Genomic DNA, 19,830 nt, shown 5'->3' with positions numbered 1-19,830 from the left:
TCATCTGGTGTGATGACTAAGTTGCCCATCGTGTCCTGCAGGGGCCCCACATTACCCGGGACCCTCTTTTTACCCCCTATGTCGTAAGTACTGCTGAAGCTACCATCTCTGATGCATTCTTATATGGTAGAAAGGACTAGGGTAAGAAAAAGAGCAAAGACACTGCCTGAAAGCCTCTAACTGCAGTTGTTGTCACTACCCAGGTTACACAATTGGCAGTACTGCTTTCCCCTAGCATGCCTTCCATAAATTCTGGGGGTACCAGTTCTCCAGTTGCTGAGTCATATGCCCAGGGAACTGCAGCTCTTCTTAATCTTCCAGCATCACCATCAGCTGTAGCTCCAACATTTCAACCATTGCCTCTTCCCACATGTGTAGCAGTCTTTTCTACCCGAACCAGGAACCGTAGTATCTCCTCCCTCCTAATGGCCATCTTTCCTCGCATTAAAATCTACATCCCAGCAAAGGTGGAACAGTAGGGTCCTCTACACCACAGTTCCAGCCTTGGAGAGATATGGAATGCTATCTTTGTTCTGTCACTGGAGACAGCTGCTAAAAAGTTCCTGGAGGGAGACATCTTGCTGTGGAATGCCATGAGATTTGTCTCATTAGTCTCCTCCTGGTACTAACCAAGAGAATTATATATGAGATTAGATGGGTGAGACTCTAATGGGTTTCTTTAGCTCTTTGGTCTATTTATTTTCCCTTGTTACCTCATTATCTAGTCAGATTTCCTTTGGGTGGCATCCACCAGTTCCTGAATGCCTTTGAGAAACTGTGTCCTCTCCCAAGTTGTCTTCAATGTTCTCTTCATTGGCTTGCTTATGAAAATATGACTGCACTTCTGCTCCTGTTTTCTTGTTCTTTATTGCCTACCTTTCCAGCACAATGGGGCAGACCTTTAGTTTTGGTCTACTTTAGAATTATTCTAAGTAGGTTCTCACTTTTCAGCATGTTGCAACAAATGAGTTGGGTGATGAGTGGAAAAATATTAATTGATCATGGAATTAAAAGATTTTCCCCATGCCTTAATTAAGGCTGCCCAAGTATTTTTGGCAATTCGGAAGTGTTGGAGTGTGCATTCTGAATAAACTTGTAATATAATTGTTTGTGTGGAATTTAAAAAAAAAATTTTTTTAAAGAAACAAAAAACATTTAATTGTGTAATGAGATATTGGCATCCACATACATCTCCTGCAAGACTGAAACCTTTACATTTACCACAGTGAATTCATTCACTTGTGCTAATAGAGTAACTGGTAACAACATTAAGTTGTCATTTTCTTTGTAGACCAGAACTAGTAGAGGATGAGAGAGAGAGTTTACCATTGGCTGAAAATAGAAGAATGGTGTGACTCTAAAATTATGTATTTCATTCCATGCTCAAGATGAAATATTCTACCCACTTTAGTCAACTATGTCTCTTTCTGACCCCATCCCTTCAATTTGTACCTCTCTGAGGCTCACACTACATGTTACAGTTATTATGCAAATAACAGACCAGCTACATGTGCGAAGTACCTATCACACTATTAAAAGCTCCAACCAGCTATAAAGTTAGGCCTTGAAAACATGTACAGGCAACCCTGTGTAACATTGTTTCACTTAGTGCTATTTCACTATAACGCTTATTTTAAATTGATACCTGATTTCACTTAGTGCTCAGTGAGTTGCGTGAACAACACTCACAGTCACCATCTTAGGTCATTAAAAACATTTGCGGTTGCCATCTTGGGTCATCAAATACTTTCAGGTTTGCTTAATTCTCGGTTTTTCAGGAACCAATTAAGAGCGTTAAGTGGAGGTTGCCTATACTAATTTTATAGCTGGTTGCTATCCAGCTTTAATTTGCACACGTAGTAAGGAATACATTGTCTGATAGCAATCTGCTGGTCCTCCAGCACCCCAGGGCACGTTGTTCCATCTCCAGTATAAATTCTGAAAACTGTGTGCTTGCTGCTGTCTTGCTACCCAAGATACCCAGTCTGCACTGTGGCCAGGCAGTGTGTCCCTGGCTCCCTGCATGCATGGGGGAAGGAGGAAAGGATTCCATGCCTCCATCCCACTTGCTGCTGCTGACCTGGGCTCTGTTCCAGCCAGGTAGGGTGTCTCCAGTGCCATGTGTATGTGGGGTGAAGTAGGGAGAGGATTTCCACTCCTCCCCTCTTCCCTGCCCAGCTTGCTTCCTGGGGAGACACCAGAGGTTCAAGGGGATGACTCTTTAGTACAGGGGCAGGCAAAATACAGCCCGTGGGCCAGATCTGGCCTGCCAGGCCATTCTGTTTGGCCTTCAGGGCCCCTAAAAAAAAATTTAGAAACTTAATATTTATCTGCTCCTGGCTGTCTGTCAAGAATGACAGGAGCCAGGGGCAGTAGGATCCAGGAGAAGCCAGCAAGACCCAGCAGTCCAGCTCTGTCCCACCCAGAAGCCTCTGCTTAGTAGAGGCTTATAGCCTGAGACCATTGGGATGCCTCCCTGTCCTCTCTTCACCCCTCATGCTTGTCTTGTCCCTTTGTTCTTCTCTTCTCACAACTAGTTTGTGATCTCAGTCTCTTTGTCCAAATGTTACAATAAATTTTAACTGTGGATGAGAGGAGATTGATGACCAGTGAGACCATTCCAGTCACACCTCAGAAGCTTTATTAGGATACGCAATAGCAATTGCTTATGTAGCCTTGGATTCAGGGAAGAAATAGGTCTGCTGGCCAGGCTTGTCTGTTCCCCTGGGGACTACAGTTGGTGTGCTGAACTTCAGAGAAGTCCAAGGTTTTTTTTAGCCTATGTCCAGTATTTATAATTGGCCCTTTCATATTCTAATAAATGGTCTCAGAATGGTTTTATTTAAATGCATTTGTTTTACTGTAACTTTTAGAACCAGACTGAACTCTTATCAGCTCGGAGGGCTTGGGAAAGTTCAAAGGGATGACTTCTTCTCTTTTCTTAACACTGACCTAGTTACTTCTTTGCTCTAGTTTATGGTCTTCTGACAAGGTTGTTTTGATTCTACAAATCATCTAAGCATTTTATTAAAAATACATCTATTATAACAAAATAACATTTTTAATACATTTGCTCACACACTACTTGTAATATTTTAAGTTAAAGCTAGAATATAATATACTGGTTAATTATGTTTTATTAGACCTGTTGATGGCATTTATGAGACATACTTTGCCAGTAAGTTTCACAGATATTTGCTAAATCTAGAAAAACAGTAATACTCAGGGATCTTGGGTTCTACTCCTGATTTGTGAGGGTGTTGTTCTTGTGGGCATGGGTTCTCTTGGCCTACTTTTCTCCAAACTTCACCCCACCTCCCCAACCCTCTTCAGGCTGTTCCAGGATTGTCTCTTCCTCACCGCTTGGTCATTTTCCTCACCTATCTAATCCGTCTCCATTTTTAGACTTCTGCCCCAGTCACAGTTTCTCTGCCCAATAAGTCCCTTGTCACTAACCCCAAACTTCCCTCCCACCCCAACTTTTGCTTCCAACTCCTTGCCTTGTCATTCACAATCTTCTTTCCCACCCTGGTCCAGTTCTGTACAGATCCCAACTACAGTATCATGTTTCTTTTACTTGGTGGCCTACAATTATCACTTTCATACTATGTTTCCTGTTCCCACAGGCTTTCAGTTCTTGTCTTCTTCTCTAGACTTCTCAGCTGATACCATGGTTCCTTTTCCTGGTTTCTTTACCCAGTTAAGTCCATTTCTCCCCCTGCACCACTAGTCAGTTTTGTCTTCCCCTCATCCTCTTGGGTTACCAGTCTTGTTCTCTTTGCATTTCCTTCAAGGCTCTTAGACACAATCCTTGTTTCCATACCTAACTCCCAGACTAATCCCTTGGCCTATCCTATTCTATCCTATCCTAGTTTCTACCTAATGCCTTTCTTCCATTCCCAGTCTCTAACCTCCAGGCTGTATATCTCTGTCTGCTCCCCTGGTCTTTCCTTGCAATCCTTTGTGGCCGGCTGAGGTTCCCCTGCATTTGATTTGGGAAGCTTCCTTCTCTGTGCTGTCTATTTGCCAACAAGGGGATTCAGGATTCCTATTCTCAATTTTAGTGCTTGCTCCTGTGATTCAGAACAGCCAGAATCTGACACTATAAGAAAAGTCTGGGTTCACCCCTGCAGTCCATGTAGAAGGTGTATGAAGTTTGAGCATACTTAGTGTGGATGGAATCCTTGGATATTTTGCCTGTTAAGATCTAACAACTCGTAACTGAACATGTTTAAACTCCTGCTCTCTCTCCCTCAGAGGCTTATAATTTGCCCAGATAAAAGGCAGATTTTGATGGAGACAGCAAAAGGACATCGACTTTTTCCCCCCAATACTGAATGTCTATTTTTTCTAGCTTTGTTTTGTTCAATGGCTGAACCATTTTGGCTTTAATTTTCCAGAAGAATACAGCTTGAGGGATGCTTGGCATGGAACATTTCAACTTAAAGGTTTAAAGTTTGGTTAAGTTGTAAACAGGTGAAAACAGTAATATAAAATTTACGGCAACCTTAATAGCAGGCAGTGTTATCATGTCTATCTACAATATGACTATTTAATCTCTTGCTGTTCTTCTGAAATGCATTGAAATCTCCGTTTCCCTTCTCTCTCTTTTTTTTTTTTTTTTTTTTTTCCAAAGCCTATGGAAAAGTGTTCTTAGTGAGGAAAGTAAGTGGCCATGACGCTGGAAAGCTTTATGCCATGAAAGTATTGAAAAAAGCAACAATAGTTCAAAAAGCCAAAACAACTGAGCATACAAGGACGGAACGACAGGTACTGGAACATATTAGGCAATCGCCATTTTTGGTCACATTGCACTATGCTTTCCAGACAGACACAAAGCTTCATCTCATTTTAGGTAAGTGTTTTCCTTGATTCAGTCTATTGATGATTTTTTATATTATTTATTAACATTCTATAGTTTTTTGGTGTTGTCTTGTGCTTTTGTTGGTTACATACTTGAGAAGTAATATGCAAAATAGTGTATCATTTTGCTTCCCTTTAATGGAGGTTTTTTTTGAACTTTAATAATTTGTTCATTTTATTTTTTTTAATTATGAATGACTCTCACATGGCATAATTTCTTATGATCACAAGAAATAAGTATAGATGCAAAAATAAGATATATTTTTGAACAGTTGGAATTTTGGATCATTTCTTGATCTTGACCCAGGATTGGATTTCATTTTTTTCCCCTGCAAAATTTAGGATTTTTTTTCTTTTGTTTTCATCAATATTTGGGAAGGAGCTCTTACTTATATGAATGATATCCACATGTAAATACCATAGTCACAGACGAAAAGCTCATTTGGCACTACATTTGTATGTTTGGGACTGAGGAATTTATTAAATCATGATAATGTTGTCTTGAGCAACGGGTAAGAGGGAAGTGGAACTGAGAAGCAGCAGAAAGGCTCCTTGTTTGCAGTAACATATGTTTAAACCTAAGAACACATAACAAAGTGTCTGTGTTGTCATGAGACTTTGGAACATGAAGGTATCTTTTCACAAAGACAGTCTCCTCTGCATTGGCCAGATATTTATCCACAATTCAAATAGTAAAGATATGGACTCATTTCAATGGATACAGATATTTGTAAGTAAGCTATAAAAGGACAGAAGACACCCCACGGTGTTTATACACGTGCTTTGGGAGTGTGTGTGGGGGAGTGCTTTGATTAGAGTGGTCCCAGGAGTCACTCTAATTAAAGCTCCTAGAACGTCTCGTGTATCAGTGTCCCTGTGCTTCAAAATGGCAGCAGGAGCGCTTTATCTAAAGTTCATCAAACGCTCTTTAGATAAAGCCCTCCCTTTGTCATTTTGAAGTTCAGGGACACTGATACATGACACATGAGAAGCTGCTGGAGCTTGGTAATTCCCATGCTCCAGCACTCTGTTAATTGAGTCTGCTCTGATGTGCTGGATTTAGAGTTTATTGGAGCAGCCTCCCTGCTCGTGTACTACATAGGCAGTGTCCTAAACTAACTTGTTCAGACAGTCATGAGCTTTTGTAGGCCAGAGAAAGGAATTAGACAACTTAATAGAAGATGGGTCCCTTCTACATATGCAGGTAAAGATGCAGTGGGATCTAATGTGTGATCCACACAGTTGTGCCTCCTGCTATGCTACATGCGTGTGGCAGGTGGTGCAATTGTGGGATTGCACATTAGATCCCATTGCACCTTTATTAGTGGTGCAGAGGAGCTTGATCCCAGGCTCTCCCTGAACCAGCAAGAAGCAAGCTTCCATGGCTGGGAGCCCCACGTACCCCACTTGAGTGGTTTCCAGCTGGAGAAGTCCCTATACATCCTCAGGACAGGGGGATTGTGATTCCCCCCTACTCAAGTGTGTATAAAACCCCTGGGATGGGGAGATCACCACTGCAGCAATACCACCAGCCTCAGGGAAACTCCTGGGGCACCCACACCCCTAGGGCAGCAGGATCACTGTAGCAATAATCCTCTGACCCTGAGGGTTTCCCACACCTCTGGACTGGGGAAAAAAATCACCGTGTGGCTACCCTCTGGGTGTTCCACATCTGTGAGCCCTGGGGATGGTGGCAGGTGCAGCCTCCAGGGTCCAGGGATTTCATGCTGGGCAAAGTGAACCCCTGTGATTGGAAGCCCTGTCAGCTGTTGGGACTCCCAGCTGCAAGGGAGACCCTGCTACATGTTTAAATTAAAGCTTGATAGCAACCAACTGTAGAGTTAATGCACTTTTTTTTTAGGTTAACTTTGTAGCTGGTTGGAGCTTTTTTTATTGTGTGATAGCTACTTTGCACGTGTAGCCGGTCTCCAGATAATTGCACAACTACCCAGGTAAATGTGCAATACCCATACTGTGTAGAGAGGACCTAAGGTGCTTCCCCTATCCTGCCTTCTCTCTAATTATTAAAAAAGTTATCCATTACTTCTAGTCTGTGTTTTCTGTCTCTAAGGCAGTTTCTAACCTGTGACTTCAAATCGCATCACTATTTAATTTTTTTCAATAGGTTGTTATAAGGGCAGTATAATGAAATGCTGTATATTTATACTAGCATCTCACTAAATTCTTAGGTTTCAGAACTCTTTAGGTATATGCCATTTGGGTCTGATTTTTTTTTAATATGTTTTTTTTGCAACACTCTGAGACCTGCCATCTTTGTCAGTCGTCTTTTTATTTATTTATTTATTTATCAGAAAATAATAGGAAAAAAAATAAGGTACCTCCCCAATATACTCTATGAAGGCCTACACAATAAGCTTATGCCTCTCTAAACCAGTTATTCTCTAAAGTGCTACTCTCCCCTTTCTGCCCCGACATCAAACTAACATGACTAACTACTAGTTAGCTGTGCGAAATCAACAGGTGTTTTGTTTCGATGCATTTTGAGCTCAAAGCAGCAAAATCCAAATGAAACAAAAGGCTTTGAAAAACCTTTGAAGTGATATGAAAGCACTTGAAGTGTTTCAATCTTTAAAGCAGCCTGGTGGTGGGAGGCAAGGGAGAGTCAGGGCTGCTCTCAGAGTGACTCCGTCAACCCCACAGAGCTCAGCCTGGTGGCAGGAGAGCCAGTGGTGGAGTCGCTTCAAGCTCAGCCCTGGCCAGTGGCTCTCCACAGGGCTGTGGAGCCTTCTGCCACTGGGCTCTGCTCGCCAGGGCTGTGCTCTGAGTGGCTTTTCCACTGGCTCTCCTGCCGGCAGGCTGAGCTCCATGGAGCGCTGGTACAGCTGCTCAGAGTGCAGCCCAGCGGCAGGAGGTGGGGTGACGCAGGGCTATGTTCCAAGCAGCTCTGCCAGCCTCACGGAGCTCAACCTGCCTTCCCAGCAGTGCCGGACTCCTCCCAGGGGCCCCAGATCTGCATGTGGGATGACAGGCCGCTGCTGCTGCCTAGGGCCAGTGGCAGCAGCAGTCTTCCTGGTAGTGGGTGCGAACTATGGCCAGCGTTGATCTCAGGCAGCAGCAGAAGCCTCCTGTCATCCTGCGCACTGATCTGGGGGCTTGCATCCCCAGGAGGAGTCTGGCACAGCCCCACATCCCTCCTGGGAGTGTGGGCCCCCAGATCTGCATGTGGGATGACAGCAGGCTGCTGCTGCCAGCAAGTGATAAAAGTTTTGCTCTCGACAACTTGAGGTGCAGTTTCCCAGAAACTCCTGCACGCATCTCCTTGAAACTTGGCAAGCTTTATTTTGTCAGAATGGGCTACCATCCCTGCGATATTCATCCGAATCAGGCAATAAATGACAAAATTATAGGCATTTGCACGATTCCCCATTATAGTCTATGGACGAAACAGCAAAACAGTTTTGATAAAATGAAACGGAACAGTGCTTTGAAACGATACAATGAAACGGAACAGTGCTGTTTCGCACAGCCCTACTAACTACCTCCCCCTACTTTTTAATAATTAAAAAGGTTAACAACAGTATCCCTGAAATACTGTGTTAGGGCTAGTGATGTTTAAATGACCAAAAAAAGCACGAAATGTTCAGATTTAGGTTATTTAGAGTAGTTTTTAAGATAATTTTAGGAAGAAGGAAACAGTTTTACAAAACTGATATATTAATATTTAATTTGAGTTTTCCAACTGTCTAGAGATCTATCTCTACTGTTTCTCCAATCCTGTTTGTCTTTTGGTTTCCTTCTCTAGCAGATAACTGTAAAATAGGAGAGAGAGAGAATTGAATAAATGCATTTATTTATTTATATAGTTGCCTTGGATCCTCAGAAAGTTCTTTAAGGCAGTGGTTTCTTAAGAATATCACTCAGATCTTGTTGGCATCAGGATCCATGAATGCACAAATCCATGAATCTATCTGCAGAAGTAGTATTTTCAAAAACACTCCAGTGTTAATTATGTTGGATCAGAGTTGTTACTCTTCAGGTGTAGAACTTGGAAAGTATATAGAATTAGGGAGCTGGTAGATGGTCCCTGAAACTTAACTAGCTGTAGGGCAAGGGTGGGCAATTATTTCAGCTGGCAGGCCATTTAATTTTGGGGACCTGATGAGGGCCACATTAATCTGTTGCTCCCTCTGTCACTTGCTCTTCTAATGCTGCATGGGTGGCAGCATTAGAACCTGTTGGCAGTGTCCCCACTGATGCCTGCCCAGCATGGCAGCAGCTCCTACCTGGGCCCATGGCTGAGTAAACTTCAGCTTCAGCCAGGTTTGGAGCGCAGGAGAGACAGACAGCTGCCTGCCCAGTGCAAAAGCAGCTCCTGCCTCTGGGTCCATGTCTGACACTGGATTGGGTGTAGTGGAGCTCTGTTCCTCTGCGCTATTTTGTCTCCCTTTCCTAGTTATGAGTCACCATCCAAAATACTGTATTCGGTATGAATGGTGTGTGTGCTCAGTAGCAGGTGAGATGACAGTTGCTTCTAGTATATTCTGCCAGCAGAGTTCTCCTGCAGTCATGGGAAAGAGCAGAGGAACAGCCTTTCCAAGTCATCCTTGTATTATGTAGTTTTCTGTTGATTTTTCCAGCATAATGTGGAATGGATAACCTTATTTTTCATCCACATTTTATGAATTTGGAAATGTATTTATAAATGTTACACCTGTATTTCTTTTCCAAGTCTCTCGGCAAATAATGGAAAGACTAATTTTTTTAAAAGGACATTTTTTAATAATTTGCTTTGTGTTTATGAAATACCAACAGTTTTAGTACTTCTAAACTGGTATATGAATTACTGGCTAACTGACAGGGAACAGTAAATTTGGGTTTTATAAGTTTTTCACATTCTTTCATTGAGTTGAAATGCTAGAACACACAATAAGATGCTTTTATTATATTTAACTGTATTTTATCTCAGAACACTTTTGTTTTTCTTAAAAATGCTAAATTGCCAGTCAGAGTTCAGCAACAAAAAAGTTTTTAAAAAATTCCATCATTAAGGAAAGTGAAATCACTCAATTCTCTATTTTACCTTATAGACTACATAAATGGAGGAGAACTTTTTACTCACCTTTCACAAAGAGAGAGATTTACAGAAAATGAGGTGCAGATATACATTGGAGAAATTGTATTGGCACTTGAACACCTACACAAGGTAAAGCATTTTTTCCAGTAGGACTTTCTTGAAAGAAATAATCTGTATTTTTTTCACAATTAAAAACCAAGAAGAGCTTCAAGGTTCTTTCTTTTTTTAGAAGTTTTTTAATAAGTGTGTTATTACATACACTAGAATTAAGTGTGAATTATTTAATTAATTATGAATACTTTCCCCTTTTATCTATCCAGCTGTACTGTTCCTTCACACTAGAATACTCAGGGTAGTCTCTACAACTGGAACCAGCATTTGTTAATTTAGCAGTGGTTTCTTACTTTCTGAATTTCTTGGTTTCTAACAGTACCATACTTACCTGACCTCTTGGTCAGGTTAGGGTTGAAAGCCTGCTACCACTACGACTATAAGTGGCTCAACCTGTACTGATCAGTGCCGAGTGCTGGGCAGTAGTTACTTAACCTGGCAACCTCAGGAAGTGCCAACAGCTTTGGGCGGATGATTGCCTGACGAGGCTAGTGAAACTCTTGATGGAGGAAGTGCCATCAAAAGGTGGACGAGCATAATCACTCAGTGATTTTGCCAACAGTATCCACAGAGGGCAAATTGGGGTCACCAGCCATGGCTGGCAACCAGTCTAGGAGTGGAGCCCTGAAAGGCAGGCAGATGGAAGACCTCCTTTGCACTGGCAACTCCTGCAGTGTAGATGGTTTCAAACGTATAGACTTCCTTCCTTCAGACCAGACCAGTGAAGCTGAGAGGAGGACACTGATAAAGGGCAAAGTAACAGGCTCTTGCAGCCACACCACATGGAGCGGATACTCCATCCTTGCTGGCAGCATTGACACAACATGGGAAGTGGGAGCTATGAGTTATAAGCTCTCACTTGTTTGGCATAAAGGAGGGCACCATGGGTCACCTTCAATGGTGGGAGGAATCATCATGTTCCACTGGTGAGCTATGACCTGCCATAATGCCGGACACCCCCTGGACCACTAGGTCTGCCTGCCTGTCTGTCTGTCTCATTGGGTGCACGGGTCTACGCCAAAAGCTGAAAAGCAGATGGAAACCTCACACCCAGCAAAGATGAGAAACCAAGAACTTTTTGGTCTGGAAGATGGAATGTCAGGACCATGTGTCCTGGTTTGACAAATGATGATAACCTACAGTACATGAGCAGCATACAGAAGTCGGTCTTGATTTGACTGTGAGCTATACCAACTCAATGTTGACATTGCAGCACTCCAGGAAACAAGACTTGTAGATGCTGGTTCCAGTCAAGTACCCTTTTTTGGCAAGGTAAAAGCACTGAAGTAAACCGTCTGCACAGTGTTGGTTTCGCTGTGAGTAATAAGCTGGTAAAGCTTATAGAAATACCCACTGGGAAGTCAGAGCACATCATCTTACTTAGATTTCAGACTACCTTTAGTTCTGTGAACATTGTCAGTGCTTGTGTACCAGCACTCAACTCCAGCCTTGAGGAGAAGGATAAATTTTACATCACTGTACACCAAGTCATCAGAGGAATATTATCAATCAAAGGACTGTTCCTCCTTGGAGACTTCAGTGCAAAATTTGGCACAGACAACAACTCATAGCCAGATTGCCTAGGACATTTTGACATCAGCAACATGAATGAGAATGGCCAATGACTTCTTGAATTTGGTGCCTAAAAAAAACCTGCATTATCCATTTATATTTTGCTGGAAAAGATCACCAAAAAGTGTCATGGCGACATCCATGATTACACCACTGGCACCAATTAGACCTTGTTGTTATTATTAGGAGGAAAGACCTACCTCCAGTGCAGAAGACCCGCATGTTCTACAGTGCCAGTTGTGACACTGACCACTCCCTGATCATTAGTAGAGTAAAGATTACAGCTAAGAAATTACTAGAGGTGCACCAGTATATCAGTCCATTAGAGTAGCATTGATTAAAAGGAAAATTGACATTATTGGCAATCTGCTTTTTTTTGGCCAATAATGCCACTGATAAATGCCACGTGCGTGCATGTGGCTGCAGACTCCCAGCATTGCCATTACCCATCCCTGCCCTTGCCCTGCACATGAATCTGGGGGGCACATGCCCCCCATGTCACCTCTGGGGGTGCATGCAGAAGTAGGAAGCCCCCCCTTTCCTGACCTGCCCTATGCTCCCTGAATGAGCCTGTGCCCCGCCCTGCCCCCGCTAGGCAGCACTTGCCCTTGCCCCAGCCCCACTTTTTTCCTCACCGTGGGGACCTCAATATGCACCCCCCCACATCCCTTCCCCATCACAGACTTACTGGCTAGACATTGCTCTCCACACTACTGGGCTGCATATTGTCTATTGGATCAGTATCAGCCAATATGGCTGGTTAATAATCCGTCATCGGTGTTGGTCAAAAAAGTCTTTATCGGTGCACCCCTAGAAACTACATGGAGCAAAACTGATGAGCAAGCCCCAAAATCAGTACCATTAACACTAAGAACCAGAGGAAGTGCCGAAAGTTTGTGAAGGCTTTTGAACTCAGCATGTTTGGCAGAGGAAATTTGGGAAGGTATAAGAACCACAATCTATGAAACAGCTAAAGCTATGTTTGGGGAAGAGAGACCATCCAAGAAGGACTTTAAAAAACAAACAAAAAAAAAACCCCAGAACTATTATCTCTCATCATCATCAAGAACACAGCCTATCTGGAAGCCAACAGTGAGCACCAAAGCAAGACTTTGACATGCAAAAAGTGAGGGACAGGTAGCAACCAGATACTGTGCAAATTACTAAAGGACTAAATTCTGTGAAGAGATGGACAGCCTCAGACACAGGAAACCTACAAGTCATGTATGATGGTCTGAAGAAAGCTGTAGGCCTTACCATCAACAAGATTGCCCCTCTCAAATTGCTCAGTGGTGAAGCTATTACAGATAGAAGCAAGCAGATGTCTCATTGGGTTGAACACTACTCAGAGCTGTACTCACAAGAAAGAAACATCACCAGTGAATCACTGGACCAAATACCAACTCTACAGGTCATGCCAGAGTTAGACATGGAGCTCACTGTAGAAGAGCTAAGCAAGGCCATTGATTCATTATCAAGTGGCAAGGCTCCTGGAAAAGATGGCATCCCAGAAGAAATTCTCAAGTGCAGGAAAGAAAGTCTACTACCATATCTTCATCAGCCACTACTCAAATGCTGGAAAGAGGGTGAGGTACCACAAGACATGCATGATGCAAACATCAAACTTTGTATAAAAATAAAGGGAAGAAGGGCAACTGCAGCAACTAGAGAAATGTCTCGCTACTAAGTACATCAGGAAAAGCTTTTGCAGGGGTCATCTTGGTGCACCTATAACAGCTGGTGAGTCGTGTCTACGCTGAATCTCAATGTGGATTCATGGCCAGAAGATCAACCATAGACATGATATTTTCCCTGCATCAACTTCAAGAAAAGTGCAGAGAACAAAACTGACCACTGTACATTGTTTTTGTAGATCTAACCAAAACATTTGACATGGTCAGCAGAGCAGGCCTGTTTGCAGTCCTAGAAAAGATAGGATGCTCACCAATCCTATCAAGTCTTATATGTTCTGTGACAACATGAAAGCAACTGTTCAGTTTGATGGGTCCACTTAGGACAGCTTAGAAATGAAAAGTGGAGTGAAGCAAGGATGTGGTCTTGCCCCTATGCTTTCTGGACTGTTCTTCTCAGTACTCCTGAACTGTGAATTTAAAGATCTGGAAGGTGGAATGTACTTTCACACAAGATTGGATGGGAAACTCTTCAACCTGTCGTGACTCAAGGCAAAAACTAGAAGTTAGAAAGGTGCTTATCAGGGAGCTTCTGTTTGCTGATAGTGCTGCCCTTATAGCCCACAAAGACATACTACAAGAACTCATGGATTGCCTTTCAAGAGCTTGTCAGGCATTTGCTCTCACTATCAGCATAAAGAAAACAGTTGTACTAGGACAGGGAGTTCTACAAGATCAATCAATCACCCTTCCTGAGAAACAGCTAGAAATAATCCAGAAGTTCAGCTGCTTAGGTTCCACAGTGACCACTAATCTCTCACTGGATGAAGAACTTAATGTTCACATTGGAAAGGCTGCTATCACCTCCAGCATACTAAAAGAGCATGGAACAACTCAAAGCTTACCATCAAGACCAAAAAGCTAGTGTACAATGCTTGCATGCTCAGCACTCTGATATATGGTGAGGAAACATAGACAACTTATTTATGTACACCAAGAGAAAAGGTTAAACAGCTTCTTCCTGCGCTGTTTATGCTGCATACTCAACATTAAATGGCAAGATAAAATTACCAATGCAGAGGTTCTTCAAAGGGCAAATTTACCAATTATGACAGCCCTACTTAGAGACTGCTGTGCTGGCTAGGCCATCTGAGTAGATTGGAAGATGCACATATACCCAAGGACATGCTATACAGGAAATTATCAGAGGGAACAAGAGCAATCAGACACCCCAAGCTTTGCTATAAAGACGCATGCAAGTGAGATATGAAGGCATCTGGAATTTATCCTGACCAATGGGAAACCTTGGCAAGCAATCAGAATAAGTGGTATCACCAGAGCATTAGAGTCTGACAGAAATTGGCTCCAACAGCTTGAAGAGTCAGTAGGAAGCAAGCAGCTCTCAAACAACCCAACTGTGGCATATTCATTTGGAACTACTGCCACAGATCATGCAAATCTCAGATTCAACTATTCAGTCACATGAGACACTGCAAACCATCTACATCATAGGCTGCAATTTCTGCTGTCTCTCACAGATGAAAGGGTGCTATAAATACCTAAATACAAGACAACTTCAAATTTAAAATGACCACCACCACCCAAAACTAGATTCCAGACACAGAAAATTTATACATTTGTTACAATTTTCCATATCTCAAATCTAAGTTTTGAAGGATTGTCTTTAATTCATCCCCCACACTGCTGCAGCAGGGCAGGCAGTGAGGAGTCAAGTGTCCTGACCCTTACTACTTGCCACCTTTCCCTCCCACCACTTCCAACCCTGCTGCCTTCCCCCAAGTACCTATGTGCCCCGTGTTTCCCCTACCTGCTGAGGTGTCTGTACCCCTGGTCGCCTGCTTCCCCACTTGCAAACCTCCCACCTGCCACTTGCTCTGTCCCCCAACTGCCCCCAATGCATCTGCGACTCACTGATGCCTTCCCCTCTTTGCAGTCCCTGGCACCTGTTCCCTCCCCCTATCACTTGTGTTCCACCCCCTCCTCCACCTACCCCCTTCTGTGGTCTCCTCTTTCCAGCCTCCTCCCTACTGCTGCAGTTGCTGCTACTGGTTACCTTTCCCTTGCAGTTCTGGCTGGGACCCAGCCTGGCCATGCATAGCTGTTGCAGTGATGGCAGCTTTGGACCAGGAACTGGGGCCAGATCCTCCTGTTGCTGCTGCATGGCCCGTTTGGGCTGGAGGCAGCGCATGCTTCCTGCCCCTGGATTTAAACAAATATGATATTCTCTTTCCCTAGGTAAGATGTTTCACTGTGACTTCCCCCCCCCATCATTCATAAATAACAGTAATTTCAGTCAATTCATATAATCATGGCCTTTGTTAAAATTTTCCCTTAAAATGTTCATAGCTGTGTGCCTGGCATTTTATAAGTGGCATAATTTTCAACCTTCTTAAGCACACCATGTGCACTAACTTTATTAGAATTTAGAGGTGCACTGACACATCAGTCTGATATCGGATTGGCGCTAGGGCTGTGTGAGGCTTCGGACCGTGCTTTGGATCTGGAGAAGCTTCAGATGCTTCAGCGTCTGAAGCAGCATGTCCAGATCGAAGCACTGGCTTTGTTAAGCTTTCCAAAGCGATTCAGAGCTTCGGAAAAACTTCAGCACCATTTTAGAGATCCGGCCATAGGGTATAATGGGGAATCGATGAAATATCTATAACTTTGTTGTTTTTTTGTCTGATAAATGCCCATGAATGCACACAGCTGCAGCGTAGCACACAGGCAGCAAGGAGCACAGCCTGGCAGTGTGGAGACCTGCATGCAGCTGGTTAAGTTTGTTCTGGTGAAAGGGAAGGGGCATGGGAGAGCAGATCAGTAGGGGTGTGCGAAACGGGCCATATTTGATTCAGATTTAGCTCAAAATCAGGAACAGTGATTAAATTCGGTCAAATCTGAATCTGAAAATTCAATGCTGATTTGGAGAAGAAGCACTTGGCCATAGAAAAAAACATTTAAAGCTGTGTCTGGTGTGCCTTGAGGTACCAGGCATGGTTCATGAATGCTGAGATGGTGGGGCAGAAGGAGAGTCCCACAGGAGCATGGGGGGGGGGAAACAGTGTGCTTGGCAGCAGACCTGGAAGTAGACCAGAACTAATTCTGATCACTTCTAGGTCCACTGCCAAGCATGCTAGGCTCCCTTCCCCCCACACCCCCTGGCTTGGTGATAGGCTGCAAAGGGACCCCAGGTGCTCCCCCAGACCCAGAAGGCACCAGTCACCAAACTAAGGGGGTGTGGGGGGGCCCCCCCAAGCACTCCCCAACGGACCCAGAAGTGCTTCTGGGTCACTTATGGGTCTGCTGCTCAGCATGATGGGGACCCCCACATGCTTTTGTGGGATGCTCCTTCTGCCCCACCATCTCAGTATTCACGAGCCACCAGGTATGTAAGAAAAACATTTAAAGCTGAGTCTATGTCCAAATCATTGAACCTTTCTGAATCTGTGCGGAGGGTTTTGATTCAATTTGGAGAGATTAAAGGGTCTCCTGATTCGATTTGGATTCGGAGATGCAGCCACTGAATCAGGCTGAATTGAATCAGTGATCAAAACTTCACAGAGTTCTACAGCTTAGTCCCCCAAGTGAGGGGAGGGAGGGGGGCTGGGGCTGGGGCAGGCACTGCCCAGCTGGGCTGGGGTGGGCGCAGGCTGGATGTGCAGCATGTCTGAGGAGATGTGGGGGGGGGGGTGGCGGCTCCCGCTGCTGCATGCCCCTTGTCTGGGAGGGCATAGGGAAGGGGTGTGTGCCCTCAGATCTCACAGGATGGGCCGGGTGGGCTGCAGCTGCGGACTGGGGTCGGAGGCCGTGCTTTACTCGGGGCAGGAGGGGAGCTACAGCCACCCCAAATTTCGCCATAGCCCTCCCGTTGTAGCCTATTCCCAGCACCGCTGCTGCCCACCCCAAATGCAGCATAGCACGGACCCCAGCCACAGCTGCAGCCTGCCCCGCCTGCACAGTTCTGGGGGCACACACCCTGCCCTTCCAGACAAGCGGTAGGAGCAACAGCAGGAGCCACCGGATGAGCAGTGTGCAGTGGGAGGAGCCACCCCCTACTTCTCCCCCCTCAGGCCCCAGACAAGCTACAGCTGTGTCCTGCCCAGGCCTGGCAGGCAGCTAGACCTATGCCAGCCCCACTCCTTCCCTCACTAAGGGGGGGGGCATTGATCTGTCCCCCCCATCCCTTCCCTCCCAGTCCTTTTTCACCATAACAGACTTACCAGCTGCACACAGCTGTATTGGAAATTGGATTGGTATTGGCCGATATGCCTCCTTCAAAATTGTCTATTGGTATCGACCCCCGAAATCTCTATTGGTGCACCACTATTAAAATTTGTAGGAACACAGGGCTTTTGAAAATCAGGCCATTTTTATGCAAGTTAGAAACATGAATGTAAGAACCTAAATCTAGACATCCAGACTAGAAATGTTTTTTCCTCACAAAATGCATATATCCTGGTCTTCTGTAAAATGGCTTGTTTGCCCGTTCCAGCAGAAATGGTATTTTTTTTATAAGGAATTTGTTCCTTTGGTTCTTCTTCTTGCTATCTGTAACTGGAAAGAGGCCAAGGTTCTAGGTTTTTGGGTGCAAAAATACAAACAGCTCTGCATCATTTGGAAAAAAAAAAAATGTAGTGAAGACTTGAAAATGAAAGATGTATCTGAGGGAGATTATTTTGCAGTTTCCTGCAGCAAACTGTCTCTTATGCCAGGGATGGCCAACCTACAGCATGTGCACCACAAGAGACACGGATAGCCTTTGTGTAGAATATAAAGCACGTTGGGGAAGGGACAGGCAGCACAGCACCAGATAGCACAAAAAGCAGAGCTGTAGATCAGGCAGAGAGCAGAAAGCAGAACACCCTGTCTGGCTGGGGAAGAGGATCAGAGTTGCACTTAAGAAGAGTGTGGAGTTAATTTGTGGCCATTACTGTCCCTGGCTGTATTTCTGAAATGCTGTGTGACCTGTAGGAAACTAACCAGGAATCCCTAATCTTATGATACTATTATATAGAAGCATTAGTGGGTAATTATGTGAAATGGAACTGTTCCGTTTCAACTTGCATTTTGACAGAACAGCTTTTCATTTCAAATTTCGTTTAGATTCGAAATTGCTGTTCCATTTAGTTTCGTCGAAACAGTTTTGCTGTTTCAATATTTCTCCCATAGGCTTTAATGGGGAAGCTTGAAACAGCCTATAACTTCATTTCTGGCCTGATTTGAATGAAACTTGCAGGAATGGTAGCCCCTTCTGAGGGTGTGAAGCACCTATCTCCTTGAAACAGGCAGGGGTTTTAGGGAAACTGCACTTCAAAGTCTTGAAAGCAAAAAGCTTATGTCACATGTATGTGTTAAGCCACATAAGAGGCCAGTCCTGCACATACTGTGTGCAGCCTGTGGTTTGCCCTAAGACCCAGGGGCAGCAAAGCAGGGGAAGGAGAAGGGGCTGGATGACAAGGCTCCATGGGTCAGATCTGGCTCACAGGCAGAACAGGTTAGGGACATCTTAGGGAAGCTGCATGCTTTCAAGACAGCAGTTCCAGATGGGTTGCTCCTTAGAGTACTGAAAGAACTGGCTGAGGTAATTTCAGAGCTATTGGCTATATCCTCTTTGATAACTTGTGGAGGTCAGGTGAGGTTCTGGTTGGAAGAGGGAAAATAATAGGGCCTAGTTTCAAGAAAAAGGAGGAGGAAGATGAGAGGAATTTCAGGACAGTCAGTCTGACCTCACTACCTGGAAGGTCCTCAAGGAATCCATTCCAAAGCACCTAGAGGAGAAGGTTATCAGGAAGAGCCAGCATGGATTCACTGCCAGCAAATGATACCCGACTAAACTAACTTCCTTCTATGATAATGTGACAGGCTCTGTGGATGGGAAGAGAGCAGTGGATGTGATGGACTGTGACTTGGGGTCAAAAACCTTGCTAATCTCCCACAACTTTTTCATTAACAACCTAAGGAAATACAGATGAGACAAGGGGCTTTCAAACTGTTGTGCAGGACCCTGAGATTGCACAATAGGTATTAGTGGTTCTGCATATATATGGAGGTAATGGCAGAGCAGGCAGGGAGGTGGTGTGCTGCCATTGTAGTGCTGGGTCATCTGACTCTGCATCAGCTCACATGGCCTGTGGAGCCAGGGGTGGGGAATCACATGGCAGAAGAGGTGATATGAAAGGCTTCTGTGACTTTAGGAAGTTTGCAAACCACTGATTTAGACAAAAGTACTGTAATTTGGATACACAACTGGTTGGATCATTGTACCAAATCAATAGTAATCAATGACTCAACACCTCATTGGGAGGAGGTATCAGGCACTTCGCCAGGGGTTTGTCTTGGGTTCAGTTTTGTTTATCGTAGAATCATAGGTAAGCTGGAGGTAAGCGGGCTCATGGTGGGAAGGGGTTAACTCCTCACTCCCTGGGACGAGGTGGCTGCCTGGAGCCTGGCCGGGTCAAGCCCTCGCCCAGGCCCCTACTTGGCCCACCCCCCCAGGGGGAGAGATGAGAAGGAGTGGGGTACTCACCAGTCCCCCTCTTGTAGGGCAGGGCCCCCCAAATCCCGGGCAGAGCCCCCCTGGCCTGAGAAACCAGCGTTCCC

At 44.5% G+C, this 19,830-nt stretch overlaps 1 protein-coding gene across 2 annotated transcripts in view; it reads left to right on the top strand.

Moving 5' to 3' along the window:
• The window catches only part of RPS6KA5 (ribosomal protein S6 kinase A5), a 155,796-nt gene that overhangs the window by 59,992 nt on the left and 75,974 nt on the right, over nucleotides 1-19,830 (top strand). For both annotated transcript variants that reach the window (XM_019552407.1, XM_019552406.1), the window contains exons 3-4: nucleotides 4,637-4,855; nucleotides 9,912-10,027. In XM_019552407.1, coding sequence (XP_019407952.1) covers nucleotides 4,637-4,855; nucleotides 9,912-10,027 — 335 coding nt within the window. The remainder of the gene's footprint in view (nucleotides 1-4,636; nucleotides 4,856-9,911; nucleotides 10,028-19,830) is intronic.

Source organism: Crocodylus porosus, unplaced genomic scaffold, assembly GCF_001723895.1.
Source record: "Crocodylus porosus isolate Cpor-Errol unplaced genomic scaffold, CroPor_comp1, whole genome shotgun sequence".
NCBI lineage: Eukaryota > Metazoa > Chordata > Crocodylia > Crocodylidae > Crocodylus > Crocodylus porosus.
This window is presented reverse-complemented; position numbering and strand designations above follow the sequence as displayed.